This window comes from Globicephala melas, chromosome 12, assembly GCF_963455315.2.
Source record: "Globicephala melas chromosome 12, mGloMel1.2, whole genome shotgun sequence".
In the NCBI taxonomy this organism is placed as follows: Eukaryota; Metazoa; Chordata; class Mammalia; order Artiodactyla; family Delphinidae; genus Globicephala; species Globicephala melas.
In genome coordinates, this window is record NC_083325.1 from 68,008,583 (window position 1) to 68,023,131 (window position 14,549).

Below are 14,549 nucleotides of genomic sequence, written 5' to 3' on the forward strand. Positions count from 1 at the left end.
AATTTTTAAAAATTAGTTTTCCCCTTAGGTATTTTTAATTTTATTATTTGACTGCGTTGGGTCTTAGTTGTGGCTCACGGGCTCAGTGGCCCCACAGCATGTGGGATCTTAGTTCCCCGACCAGGGATCGAACCCACGTCCCCTGCATTGGAAGGTAGATTCTTAACCACTGGACCACCAGGGAAGTCCCCCCTTAGGTATTTTTAAAAAGTCATTTCTTTCTAAAAAGTTTAAAGTATGATTCTCATACAAATATAGGATGAATGTATGTCAAGACTAACTCAGTGATTAATAAGGGAATTATTAAGATGGTCAAGTCTGATTCAAAGGAGAGTTTGAGGAATGGAGATTTATGTTGTTAGCTGGTCAAAGGAATACTGAAATGATGTTGCTAATGGAAAACTAGTTAATGTTCTATAGGGTGATAAAATCATAACCTTGATTTTATCTTTTCTACCAGTCAGAAATCCATTAGTCAACATAACTTCGTAATATCTGAGCTCTAATCAAATAGTAAATAGCAAAGTCAAACACAAGTGTATTCTAGGTAACTAAATATTTCTTAGATGAACTTTGTTCAACAGTGACATTAATAGGACACGTGGTCACTCTCCTGCCTTCTTTCCAAGTTTGGGATATTTTTTCTTAATAATACTGCACTTTGCTTCCAAGTTTGTGGTGAGGATCAAATGAGAACATATAAAAGTGCTTTGTAAACTGTAAGGTACCAAATGTATTTTCATTATTATGGTTGTTTCACAAAGCCCTCCTACGTAATCTATTGGATTTAAAATGGGATATGGGAAGGGATATGGGAATTATTGAATACCTATTTTTTAAACTATTGTTTTTATCTAATTTAATTCTTACAAAAAGACTGAAAAGACCCCGAATCTGCTTTCGTTTTTCTGTCTGTAAGATTGGGATAATAGTAGTACCTATCTCATTGGGCTGTTGTGAGAATTAATGAGTAATATAGACTTACTGTTAAAAACAGTGCCTGATACATAGTAAATACACAAGACATGTTGTTTCATTGAGTGTCAAATCTGTTATTTGAACAAATCTACTGAAGATTATTTTTAATAATATATTTTTAGAATTTCCATTTGGTTCTTATATAAATCTGCCTTCATTAAAAAATTACCTTAGTCTTATCTCATGTTTTAAGTTCCTGTTTTTACTAATATACTTTATTTTTAGAGCAGTTTTAAGTTTACAGAAAAATTGCACAGAAAATACAGAGTTCCTAAATACCCGCTCTCTACCCCTGTACAGTTTCTCCTATTATCAACATCTCGCATTAGTGGAGTACATTGTTACAATTGATGAACCAATATTGATGCACTAGTAAAGTCCATGGTTTCCTTTAGGGTTCATTCTTTGTGTTGTACAGTGTTTTTGGTTTTGAAGGATGCATAGTGTCATGTATCCAGCACTACAGCATCATACAGAATAGTTCCTTTTGTCTTTAATCTTTCAAAATCTGCTGACATATAGTCTGTCTTCAATACTATTATGTAAAATGTGGGTCTAATCCTGTCATTCGTTGTGTCTACTAATTCTCACTGGGATTGCTTCTTCATTTTTTTTCCTAATTAAAAGATTTGCTAGCTGCTATATAACTCCACATATACTCTAGCAAAATAAATCTTAGCCCCTATAGTTAATTTTTAAAACCACAGCTTACTAACTAGAGACGGCTGAGTTCTTCAGACCAATTGGAGGCGCAGGAACTCGTGGTGCCGTCATAGCCTTGTGAGGATAATGTGTATCCCTCCTTTCTAGGTTTTTATTTTATATCCCATTTATTTGCAGTTCAGCCCAATTTACTGCTAGAATCATCTGTTTTGTATTTTGGGGTTATTCCCCTACCCTGGAAACCAGTATTCATTTTGATGAATGTCCCATTATGTAATGAAAGTATAACTCTGGGCCAATTAACTCTTCTGAGTCTTGGTTTTCTCTTCTGTAAAAAGGGGATGATAAACAGGGATGTGGAAGCTTAATTATTCTGTACCATGTTGCCTGTCATAGTGTAAGCACTCTAAGTCAACTCTTATTGATATTATTTTTCTTTGTACCAATCTTTTCCCAATAGCATTTTAGTCCCAAATCAAATGCAGCCTGGTATTACAACCATTGTAACAATACAATCACTATGAATTCCTTGTCCTTTCCATAGTGTGTCCCTAATCTGACTGTATCTGGCTCATCCATCCTCATCGTTTCTGGATAACATCTTTCTTGTTGTCCCTATATACACACCATGCTCATTCACCTCTCCACTTAGATGGCGTTTTCCCAGTCTCCATGACCCCATTCTCTTCAGCCTCTAACCAAATCACCTCTCCATTCTTCAGAGCTCAATTAAAGCTCTATGTCCTTTGTGAAGTCTTTTGACCAAGTTTAATCCACACTAATCTTTCTCGAACTCGAAAGCCTCTATGGAGAGTATCTCAGAGCGTAGCTTTCTCAGGATTTGGTGGTTTTGTTCCTGGTGTGGCTGTGATTGGCTTCCTAACTAGATTGAACATTTTCCTATAGGAAAAGGACATGTTTTCGTGTATATATAATACCACCAGGTTCAAGTAAGTGCTCTCACGTATTTTTAAATTTTGTCTTTTTAGTGTGTCTTTGGTGGGAATTTGGGGCCTGGTTTGCGGCTGTGTCCCTCCAAAGAGGATTTCTCTTTATTTCTGCAAAGTGTTCCTTGGTGACCAGTCTGGGAACCACACCTTTCATTAACTTTTCAGACTGGGGGCTCCTGGATGACTCAGGTAGTATAAATTGCAACCCCCAACCCGAGTGAGGGGAGACTTGTGGTTATCAATTCCACGGTTCTTTGAAGTAGGAGCTACTGGAAGGGAAACTTATTAAAAAAAAAAAAAAAGTCGAACTCTTCGACTTAATGAGTTATCTTGGTTGTCACACTGTGTTAAGCCAGGAACACGAGCTGGGATTGCTGGTCCTTTAGGGTATGTGATATTGTTTTTCGTCCACAGGAAGAAGTGGGGCAGGTGTGCTGTTCCCTTTGTACAGAAGCAGAAATTGAAACCAGCAGAAACCTGGGACTGGGTAGGTCCTCTGCAGACTCTATGTTTGCCAAAGAGAAACAATATGATGACCCTTCATGAGAGGAAGGTGGGCAGTCTTCATTCGTACATTACCCCCAGTTCCTAAACCCATCTCTGGACCCCTCCACATCCCCAGCAGCCTAGACCCTAGCTCAACTCTTCACAGAGGAGAAGACAACCCACTTTCGTGGGTGCAGTATTTTAGAGTTACAGAGCGCTTTTCTACGGCATCTTGTTTTTTAGCAGTGCTGGGAGACAGGCAAAATGGGTACTCTCATTCGAATTGTATAGATGAGGTGTCTGAGAAACTGGGACCTAGGCTGGTGATGGGGTTTGCTGTGAAAGCCACACATTCAAATGGTACATCTGGGATTCTAACTCACATTCTTTGTCATCTCAGGCTTTGGGGTCAGAGCGGTACTTAGATCCTGATGATAATGGATTTTTGTTTGCTTTTTATTGAGGTGAAATTCCCATGACATACAATTAGCCATTTGAAAGTGAACAATTCATGGCATTTTGTACATTCACAGTGTTGTGCAGCCACTATTTCTGTCTTCAGAAATGACCATCAACCCCGCCCTGGGTTTTTGTGCTGAATAAAAGAGCTTATCTGTGTAAGACATCCAGCTCAGGGCCTTGCCCCTGCTAGGGGCTGAATGGAGGGAGCTTGTGTTATCAGACTCTCTTTAGCTCTCTCATAAACCTGGTAATGTAGAAAGAGGAATTCTTTTCTAAATTTAGCACCTTGAGAAAATCAGGTTGAGGATATGTGAAGCATTCATGTCCCAATCCTTTTTTTAAAATGACATTTCAAGATTGCTCTCTTCCAGGAACCCTTTCCCAAGGAACTCCTATTCTTGAAAGCAGACGCATTTTCCTGCCACTGCCCCAGGACTGAACCACACGCTGTCACAGAGCATCTTGTATTTTTGAAAGAGTTCGTCTCTTGGCCAGGCCGTGACATGCACAACCTTGGAGGTACCACAATGCTCTACCTTGTCCTGGGTACAGAAAAGATGTTGGATGGTACTGAGTGATGGCAGGCGAGCTCCAAAATTCCAGCCAAACCCTGGTGACCAAGGTTTTTCCCACATTTGAAATAGTGGTTTTGGTGACTGAGAATATGCCTGTTGGGTGCCAGTCTGGGCTCAGGTTGGCCATCCCTGGCTGAGACAAGGTCCCAGCTCCCACCTCTGCGCCACACGACAGGTTGGAAGGCGAGAGCTTCAAGCAGGCAAACCCAAGAATAGAACGGCTTTGGCCTTTATTTAGATGTGCCGATTCCAGGATCATAGGTCCCAGGCCCCAAGGAGTTGTGACTGTCCCTTTGGCTTCCTACATTACCAGGTGTTGAAGCGAGTGACCTCCGTAGTGGCCAGGGGTGGCCAAGGGAGAGGGCTGGTGAGGAACGTGGCTGGGGAATTCAGGATGAGAGCCCGCACAGGGCTGGCGGGCCTACAAGCTCACAGTGTTCAGACTTATGGGAGGATTTTCCCTCTGGCGACCCCTTAGGGCTCTCCAGGCCATCACTGTGCCGACACCAACCGCAAGGCCGCCTCCCGCTGCCACTGGCACGGCCCAGGAGAGCATTGGGGGGTCTGCTTTAGCCCGGTCTTGGAGCAGCCGACTGTTCCTCAGGGTGCAGATGTAGGGGCGCCCCTGTGGAGGAGGAGAGGGTCAGGGCTCAGGGCCTGAAAACCACCCATCTGAGGCCTGTGTAGTCCCCATCCCAGAGATGGTGCAATAACCTTGTTTCCACAGCTCATCCCTGTTTGTAAAGCTCCTTCATCCACACTGTGCCCCAACCCCCTGGATAAGGAGGGGTATCCAAAGTGGTCAACACCCAGCTATAACCTCCTTTCCTGTCAACTCAGTTTTGAGAGATCGGGAACTGATAGGTGACCCGTGGAAGAGAGTCCTGAGGAGCTTGCAGAGTGCCCACCTCTGTTTCCTCTAGGCCGCCCCGGACAGCTGTTCCCATCCTCCCATCCCAGGAGTGCCCGCGAGCGGGGAAGGTCGGTGTGGAAGGACAGCTGGTTCTGTAGTAGGTTAAGAACCCAAATGTGAAGGGCCTGCCTCCCTGGATCCTTTCCTTCCCCCCGGTGAATGCTGGTGGCATGGTGGCTGTGTGGAGCCCTGTGCTAGGAACTGGGAGAGGGCCTGAGGGTTCAGGTGTGACATCACTCGCTCGCGGTCCAGTGGGAGATAAGACATGTTCAGAAACAATCCCATCACAGAGGAGCCTGGGTCAGTGCTTGTGAGAGGTGCGCACAGAAAAGAGAGACCAGTGCTGATGCGTGTCTGGGGTGGGAGTGGTAGGGTGAGATAAGGTGGACGGTAGCCCAGAGAGGGCAACATCTGGGCCTTGCAGGATGTGAAAATTTCCCACAGGTAGAGATGGGGGTTGAGCCTCCAGAAGGAGCAGCTGGCAGAAGCAGATGCACAGACGGGGGCTGTCGTGGGGCTGCTCTGGGAAGCCGCTCCGTTTTCCAGGAGCGGAGTGTGTGCCTAAGGTGAGAGGGGAAGGTGGGCCTCTTGTCTGGACTCTGCTCCGTGGGCGCGGGGACCGGGGAAGGGTTTTGACAGCCTTGACGAGACTGGAATTCCTTCCAGGTGGGCCACTCTGGGTCTGGCAGCGATTACAGGACGGACAGAGAAGGGAGAAAGGAGAGCTGGGGAGACAAGGTTGGGGCTTCGTCCCTGGTCCGGGCGAGGGCGGTGCGGGCCTGGACACTGGTGGTGCTGGAGGGCCAGGAAGATGACGTGGGCACCCAGAACAGACACGGCCTCTTATTTCTCTTTTCCTCCCAACCCCCAGCTCCCAGGAGCATGCCTGGCATGGGAGAGCTCCTCGACGCGTGTTTAAGACAGAGGATGCCACAGACCCTCCAGGGTCACGGGGGTAACGAGGTTCTGGCCAGTGCTCGCTCATCTGCCTTGCCGGGCCTCTTCCTGATTCGGTGAACCCATCCCTTTGTCCCTCCCCTCACTCCTGGCTGCGGCTCCCTGAGGACCTGAGAAGTGTCGGGGCAGCCAGGAGAGGTGAGATTTGAGAACGGTGGTCGTGAACGAACGTGCATGATGGTGAAGCCTCCCAGGGGACTTTTGTGCCTCCAGATGGCCAGGACCTCTCCCCTCCCCCAACCCAGGCACCTGTTCCACTCTAGACAGGCAGGACCTTACTCACAGGGGAGGGGCACTTGAGTTTGGTTCGGCTATAGGTGAAGTTGTTGGAGGTTGTCTTTTGACCCACGGGTTCCAGCTGAAAAGAGAAAAGGAAACCTTGGTTCCCTCCAAAGCTGGGAGAGACCTCCCTGTCCGAGGGAGGAGAATCTCACACCAGATTCCCTCCCTTTGCAAGGCTGAAACCAGCTAAAGGGGCAAGACCTGGGGCAGACACTAGCGGCCCTGGGGCCAGAGCTAGACCTGACTTCTGACTCACAGACTGACAGGTCAGAGTCCATCAGAGGAGGGGGCAACCCTGAGTCTGTGTCCTGGATTTACTGCGGAGGACACTGAGGCCCAGGAGAGACTGACCGGTCCAGAGGCTGCAGCGAGAGTGGGAGGGCAGAGCCCAGGACCTCCACCTCCTGCTTTCCTGCTGGGTGGTTGTGACTGCAGCCACTCTGCACTTTCAACTTTATAAAATGGTGATCATCATATTTACCAACTCCTTGAAGTGTCTGGGGATAGTCAATTTCAGGAAAATTTTGAACACATACTGGTTACCATGACGTCATTATTATGCTTGGCTTGTCAACCTTAAGAAATTGGCATTTTCTCACTTGAGCTTTCGTGTGTTTTCCGCATAGATGAAAAGATTTACTTGAAACCTCCTGGGGAGCAGCTGTGGTTCAGGGAGGTTCTGCTTCATGCTTTTGATCCTGGGACCCTCTGAGAATGAGCTGGAAGCTGCTGTGACTCCCTCCCCAGCATCTTAAGCCAGTAGCCTGCCCCCTGGCAGCACGTGGCCAGCACCAAGGAGAATGGATCCCTGGCACTCACTTATCCAGACTCTGTCCTGAATGTCTAGCGTCCACCCATCATATGATCTGCTTCCCTGCCTGTTCTGACCTCATCAGCTCCTGACCCCCAGGTACTGCCCAGGAGGGAAGGGGGAAAGTCCACTCTGCCGGCTAATGACCACACCTGGCCCGTGACCTTGCTTTCTGTTGTCTTACAGCCTTTTCCACCTGTCTGTTAGTAACAATTAGAGGAGGAAGGGCTGCTCTGGTCTTGGGAGAGTCACCACGGTGACTGGACAGAGCATGGTGGGCACATCCACTGGGGTCCTGGCTCTGCTGATAATGAGCTGTGTGGTGCTAGGTGGGCTCCTGAACTGCCCCTAGCATTTTTCCTGCGTAGCAGAACCACCTAGTGACAGAACAAATGCTACAGATCAGTTGGCTGAGCCCCAGTGATACTCCAGGAACCCAGGAACTGGCGTCGAGGAAGGTAATGATCATATGGATTTGATGACTGTATCAGTTTCTCCCTTTCTACTGGTTCCTCGGCATCGGTGCACAGCCTACTCTATTTCCCAGCCTTGAAGCCCCATCCCCATCCCCCCTCCCCTCCAGCTGCCTTCACCATTACTCCTCATAACTCTAGAAGAGTTGTTTGTAGCCCCTGGTTGCACTTCCCAACCTCCCGTTCTCTCTAACACCCATTCAGTAGGTCTTCAGTCTCCACCACTTGACTCAGCTCTGGTCAAGGTCACCAAGGACCTTGCTAGATTCAGTGGTCACTTATTTTGGATTCATCTTGCTTGACTTTTCAGCAGAATTTGTCAAAGTTGATGCCTCCCTTTCACAACACTTCTCGTTTCCCTCCCACCTCCCCCTTCTCTCCTTCTCGTCGGTCGGTCGGTCGTTGGGTCAAAAGTTGGAAGAAAGCCCCAGGCTTGGTGGTTGGTCCTTTGCTCTCTTCCACCTATTCTTTCTCTAGGAGATCTCAGAAAACCCCATGGTCTTGAATACGACTTCTATGCTAATAACCCGCACATTTTTTCCCCTAAATCTCCATTTCTGACTCTCTCTGAGCTCCAGAATCATACATTTAACACCATACCTGATACCTCTGGGTGGATTTCTGGAAGGCAGCTTACACTGACCATGTCCAAAATAAGAACTTTTGATTTCCCCCCCCCCAACTCTATTTCTCTCTACACACCTCAGCTGTCCACCCAGTTTCCTTGACCTCAAACTGAAGAATCACCCCTGTTCCTCTTCTGCCTCATCCACCAGCCAGTCCAAAACACATCCCAAATCTGACCACTTCCCTCCGCCCCCACTGCCATCACCTGGTCCCGGCCACCTTCACCTCTCACCTGGACTTCCAGCAGCTTCCTAATGGTCTTTCCAACTCCTCTCTTGCTTCCTTCTAGTCTGTCTCTATGCAGCAGCCGGAGGGCAAACCAGATCACGTGGCTCTCCCGACGAAAGCCATCCAAGGACCCGGCCCCTGCTCTCGCCCACCTCTGACCTTGCTCCCCTCCCTCCAGGCACACTGGCCTTTACGCTCCTCACACGCTTCAAGCTCCTTCCTGACTCTGGCCCGCACAGGTCGTTTCCTCTTCCTGCAACACTGTGGCCCCAGACCTCTGCGTGCCCAGCAGCCTCTCCACGTTCGGTTCTCAGTTCACACGTCACTCTCCGGTGAGCCCTCCCTCTCTCCACTGTTACTCTCTGTCACATGACCCTGCCTTTTTTTTTTTTAAGCCATGAATGTGGTCAGAAATTACCTCATTGATTTATTCACTTTTTTTTTTTTTTTTTTTTTTGCGGTACGCGGGCCTCTCACTGTTGTGGCCTCTCCCGTCGCGCAGCACAGGCTCCGGATGCGCAGGCTCAGCGGCCATGGCTCATGGGCCCAGCCACTCTGCGGCATGTGGGATCTTCCCGGACCGGGGCACAAACCCGTGTCCCCTGCATCGGCAGGCGGACTCCCAACCACTGCGCCACCAGGGAAGCCCGATTTATTTACTTTTTATCTCTTTCCCATTAGACTGGCAGCTCCCCAAGAGCAGGGACGCTCTTTTCCCCAGCACCTGAGGCAGTCCCCACCACATAGTGGAGCTCAGGAAATAGTGGTTGAGGGGATGGATGGAAGAACTGGACTCATAAGGGCCTGAGGCTGGCCACAAGAAAGGCAATTGTTTTTCCTAGAACCTACCTTTCCTAAGGCAGACACTGTGGATACCAACGATGTGGCAAATGACAGGACTGAGACAAGGTAGGGTGCCATGGGGCCAGCTCTGGGGACTCGGAGAGGGCTTCTTGTAGAAGCTGACACCTGAGTTGAGTGTTGAGGTGGGTCAGAGTTAGCCGGGGAAGGAGGCTGAAAGGGCAGCCCGAGATAAGGGGAGGAGCGAGGGCAAACACACAGAGGCAGGAGACAGCATGGGTGGTGCAGGAAACTTCACTCCTTGCTGGATTGCTAAATGCAAATCAGGAAGATGGGTGCGGCTGCCCAGAGGTTAATTGGGGCCAAGTCCGGAAGGCCTGGTGTGCTGCGCTAAGGGGCCTGGCCTTTCTTCCTCAGGGAGGGGCCAGCCTTGGAAGTTTGAGAGCAGGGGCATGACTTGGTCAGATTTCATTTTTGCAGACTACGTGGTTGCCCTGGGGTGAGGAGATCTAAGGCAGTGGTTTGCAAGCCCTATGCAGTAATATCACCTGGCGAGTGTCTAAAACGTATTGAACCCAGGTGCTACCCCAGACAAAGTCAGAATTTCTGGGGATGAGGCCCAGGCACTGGGTTTTTGTTTTGTTTTGGGGTTATTTTTTCTGGTTTTTCTTTTAAATAATTTTTTAATCGAAGCTCACATACATCTAGAAACAAGTACAAATCATAAGTGAGCTGCTGATACATTATGACAAAATGAGCATACCCACATAGCATCCAGGTAAGGAACAGAATATAATCAGTACTCAGAGGCTCCCTCCTACCCTCTTCCAGTTCTATCCACTCCCCAGTAAGACCATGGATTTATTTGCTTGTCTTTGAAATTTATATATATGGTTGCATGTTGTTGAAATTTTATTCTCATTGCTGTGAGGTATTCTATTTTAGGTATTCTATTTTATGAATGTGCTGTTTGTTTATCCCTTCTGCTTTTGGTAGACATTTGGGGAGTTTCCTGTTTGGGGGCTATGAATAGTGCTGCTATGAAAATTCTTGTTGTATCCATCTTTTGGTGAACCTTCTGTATACCTTTCTGTTGGGGAGATATACGTAGGAGTAGAATTTTGGGGCCATAGGCAATACATGTGTTCAGCTTTAGTAGATATACCAAGGTTTCCCAAAGTGGTTGTAGGTATTAATTGTTCTTAAGAGTCCCCAGATAACTGTAATACACAGCCAGAGCTATTCTAATGGCTGTAAGCCTGGTGACAGGGAAACCAGTTAGGAGGCTAGCGTTGTTACTCAGCGCCCAGGGAGATGCTAATGTTAGCTGAGAGTAAGATTTCCACAGAAGAGGGAGCGGGCAGCAGTAGAGGAATAGGCGTCAGAAAAGAGGAGAAAAAACTGTTCATAAGAAGACAAAAGAAAAAGGAAGAGTGGACTTCCCTGGTGGTCCAGTGGCTAAGACTCTGAGCTCCCAGTGCAGGGGGCCCGGGTTCAATCCCTGGTCAGGGAACTAGATCCTGCGTGCCGCAACTAAGGCCCGGCACAGCCAGATAGATAGATGGATAGATAGGTAAATAAATATTTGAAGAAAAGAAAAGAAAAAAAGGAAGAGAAAAAATTCCCTAGTGCCGTTGGTAGTTCTGGCTTTGCGGAAGTCTCTGGAGAAGGATGCATAAACTGTTCAGAGAGGAGGGGCAGGAGATGCAACAGTTTCAAGTGTGTTTGTTGCCACAGTGGGGTGTGAGCCAAAGCCTGCAGACACTATGTCATAGGACTCTAATTATGAGACATGAATTCACTGGTTACGCATGTGCTTATCAGGCTGGGAGCAGGGAGGCAGCGTGGCGCTGTGGCCAGGACGCTTGGCAATTAGACCCGTGTTCTAATCCTTGTTCTGCCACTAGCTGGCTGTGTGATCTTGGGCAGATTGTTCCATGTCTCTGTATTTTAGTTACAGAGCATTCTGGCTAGATGACCTCTAAGAGCCAAGGTCTATCGGTTCGTCATTTATTTTATGTCACTTTAGGGGTGAGATTCCAGGAAGAAGACGACCTGAAAAGTTGGCATGATGCTATAGCTTTATATCTGAGATGGTTTGGGAGGAAAACACTGGACCCTGTAATTATTTCCACAAATCACATAGCACAGGATAACATACTCATAGATGATTTTAGGTTTGTTTTGCTTTGCGTTGCTTTGTTTTTTAAATTTGGGTTATGGCTGGGACAGAGTGGTTGGGGGGCCGTGGACAGTCTTGTAGTATTAATAATATGACAGTGTTCATCTTTTGTTTTCAGATCTAAATCCCTTCTGCTCGCTTTTATGAAATAGAAGCCTCTCACCTGTGTGAATGGGAAGACCTACCGAGCTGTTTTGGAAGAGAAAGGCCAGAACTACATTAAATCATACAGAATGCGACAAATGGGCCCTGTAATGTTCAAGTCATCAATACGGCCATCGACCCCCAGGAGACTTGTGGAGGGTCCTGGCACTGAGCAGGCTCAGAACTGCCCTGAGGTAGGAAGACCATGCCCTGAAGGGGATGCTGGGAGGGAAAGGCTAGGGCTCAGCATTCCTGCCCCTCCTTGGAGTCTGTGGATTCCCCCGAGGTCACAGGGGGAGAAATGGACCAGGCAGAGAGATCCAGTCTTTGTGGGGGTGTGGGGAGGGGATTTTAAAAGGAATGAAATTGAGTGACTCAGCCACTGAAAGACACCTGGACTTCAAAGCCAAAAAGTCTTCAAACGAAACATAACTGCTCTCAGGAATTGTTTTAACTTTGATTTAAAAAACTACCGTGGAGGTAGGGTTGGGAGGGAACTCAAAGGTATTCTGGTTGCAATTCGGAGTCCTGGACTGACAGGAGATCAGGAGGGGGCAGAATGTGGTGTCAACAGGAGGAAAACACCAGGAAAACAAAAGCAGAGGAAGGCTGAGTCTACAATTAAGGAGGCCAAGGAGAAAACCTCCTTACGTGCTGTTCTGAGAAGAGGAGGAGGTGGTGTAGCTAAGGAGAAAGACAATATTGTGAGTCAGCCGAGTAGGATACCGGCCACGCTGGCGGAGCTGACAGGTGTGGGAATGTTTGCACAGCGGTGCCTGGCAGAGCCGCAGCAGGCCTGAAACTGCAGTGAGAGGAGCAGGCGTGTGGATTGTTTAGTCACCATGGGAGAGATGAGGGAGCAGGCAGGTTGGCGTGGGGATTGGGTTACCCGCAGAGCCTAGATCAAAAGAAGCCAGTGGGTTGGAAAGGCATTCACTTGCTCCGTGCAAGAGGATACAGCGCTCAGGGTTACTCGTCGAGCTCTGTGCAAACACAGCTGACTGTCCAGTCATGAGTGGCCAGTTGTAAAGGGCAGAGCAAGCCACAAGGCCGGGTTGTCCCTGTGGCCTCTGGGCTGTATGTTCATTTCGTAAGGTCCCCTTTTTCCCCATTAGGGCTAGAATAGGTGGCAGCCTGGGAAAACAGGTTGCGTGGCTCTTTTCTTTTTGATGTTTAAAGAAATAATAGTTGGGACCGAGTGGATTATTGTACTGGGTGCGGTACACACATTATCTCAGTCTTCTAAGACCTGTGTCATTTTTGTTGTTTTTGTAGCTATTGATAGAAATGGCCAGAGAGAGATCATTGGCCCGAGGTCACACAGTAAGGGGTTCATGCTGATATTTTCATCCAGTCTATCTGATGACAAAATTATCCCCCGACAGCACTGGGGCATTACCGAAAGAATAGAATCTGTCTGGGCAAATACGTGAGCTGCCATTTGGAGCTCTGGGGAGAAGGGAGCCACATCAGCCAGTAGGTTTTTCGTTGTGGGAAAGAGTCAGCTTCCTCGGGTTTCCCCTTGACCCAAACCCACTCGACCCTCAGGCACTGACCATGTTATTCCAGAGAGCGATGGCCATCTCAGCATGCCCGCGTTCTGAGAAGTGGAAACAGTCCTCGGAGAAGAAGGTGAGGTCAGCGCCTCCTCGCTGTGACCAAAGGCAAGGGGATTATCTTCCTGGGACGAGGGCACTGCTACCCCCCCATCCCGCGGCATCCTGGGCATTTCAACTTTCATCCTTTCAACTCTGCTGCCAGTTGGCTCAGATGTTGATGGAGAAATTCCCTGGTTTTGGAATTTTTACTTTTTAAAAATTATAGCCCCCTACAGTCCGCATCCCTTTTCCTTCAGCATCCCTGCTCTAATGGTTGAAAAAGAATAATAATATTTTTAGGACGCTTTCCATTTTATCCCAACCCAGCAAATAGCAGGGCCATGTCTGGGGAGCTTGGTCACTGTTAATTTTCACCTTTTCTTTCCAAGTACATCTAAGTTCAAGTTATACTCAGAAAAGGTGGGTGCAGGGGAAAGGAGGAAAAGCAGAAACAGCAACCCTTTGGGAGTGCTCTTGGAGAGAGATGGTCCAAAAAAGCCCATGTAGAAAAGGAAATACATTGCCTAAGATACGGCCTCTGCACACGCACCTCCCAGACACGCCCGCAACTTACGTCATTCAGGGGGACAAGAGTGTTTTGGAAGAAAGGCTGCACAACCACGGCGAAGTCCTCACGCTGCAGGTACTGGTAGGAGAGCCTGGAGAGGCGACTCTGGGGATGGGGAGAGAGGCTGCTTAACCGCCCGCAAGACGGGCAGACGGTCTGTTCCTGTGGGCTTGGGTGGGTCACGGCAGGGGCAAGGGACTCAAAGGAGCCGCTCTAGCGCCTGAGCATCTATTTAGTCTGCACCAGGTGGGGGCGCCACCCGGCTCTGCCCTGACGTCTGCTTGGGCCCAAGGCCGCCTCTGCTCTCACTTCATGAAGAGGTGAATTAGAACACGGGGCCTCAGTTCAAACGGGGAGCATTTCAACACCAGCTCCTCAAAATGCCTGTGACGTTGGGGGTGAGTATCCACGGTCTTTGCATCTTAAGTGCCAAAAGGTGGACTATAAAAGGGATAGACTAGCTGTGCTCATCCTCCAGAAATGTATTCATCTGGGAGATGGAAAAATCAAAACCAGGTAGGGCTTGAGGGGCAGTGAAGTGCTGACTGAAACTGCCGGGGGTGCTTCGTGGGGGGAAGCTTCTCAGAAGAGGTAAGAAGACAAGCCCTGTGCGTGAGATGGATACACTGCGGAAAGGCCCAGGGCACGGCAGGTCAAGGGAAGGCATAGACAGACGTGAGTAAAGGAGGGAGGAGCCCCAGGGTAGTGAGCACAGCCCCTCTCCCCTCTGGGAGCTGAGACGTGGGCGTTCTCCCCAGCTTCCCTTCTGAGCTTCTCACTCCCCGCCCCTGCCTTGGTGTCTGATTCACCTGGACACGTATTTCAGGGGCTGTGATCTCAGTAGAGCCCTC

The 14,549-nt window shown here is 48.5% G+C and overlaps 1 protein-coding gene across 2 annotated transcripts in view; it reads right to left on the bottom strand.

Annotated features, from left to right (window-relative positions):
* Positions 1 to 3,452: 3,452 nt before the first annotated feature.
* The window catches only part of PLB1 (phospholipase B1), a 189,032-nt gene continuing 177,935 nt past the window's right edge, over positions 3,453 to 14,549 (bottom strand). For both annotated transcript variants that reach the window (XM_060309527.1, XM_070046869.1), the window contains 4 exons: positions 13,705 to 13,803; positions 13,089 to 13,184; positions 6,268 to 6,342; positions 3,453 to 4,739 (listed from right to left, as the gene is read on the bottom strand). In XM_060309527.1, the coding sequence (XP_060165510.1) occupies positions 4,536 to 4,739; positions 6,268 to 6,342; positions 13,089 to 13,184; positions 13,705 to 13,803 (474 nt within the window). In that variant the 3' untranslated portion in view covers positions 3,453 to 4,535. The remainder of the gene's footprint in view (positions 4,740 to 6,267; positions 6,343 to 13,088; positions 13,185 to 13,704; positions 13,804 to 14,549) is intronic.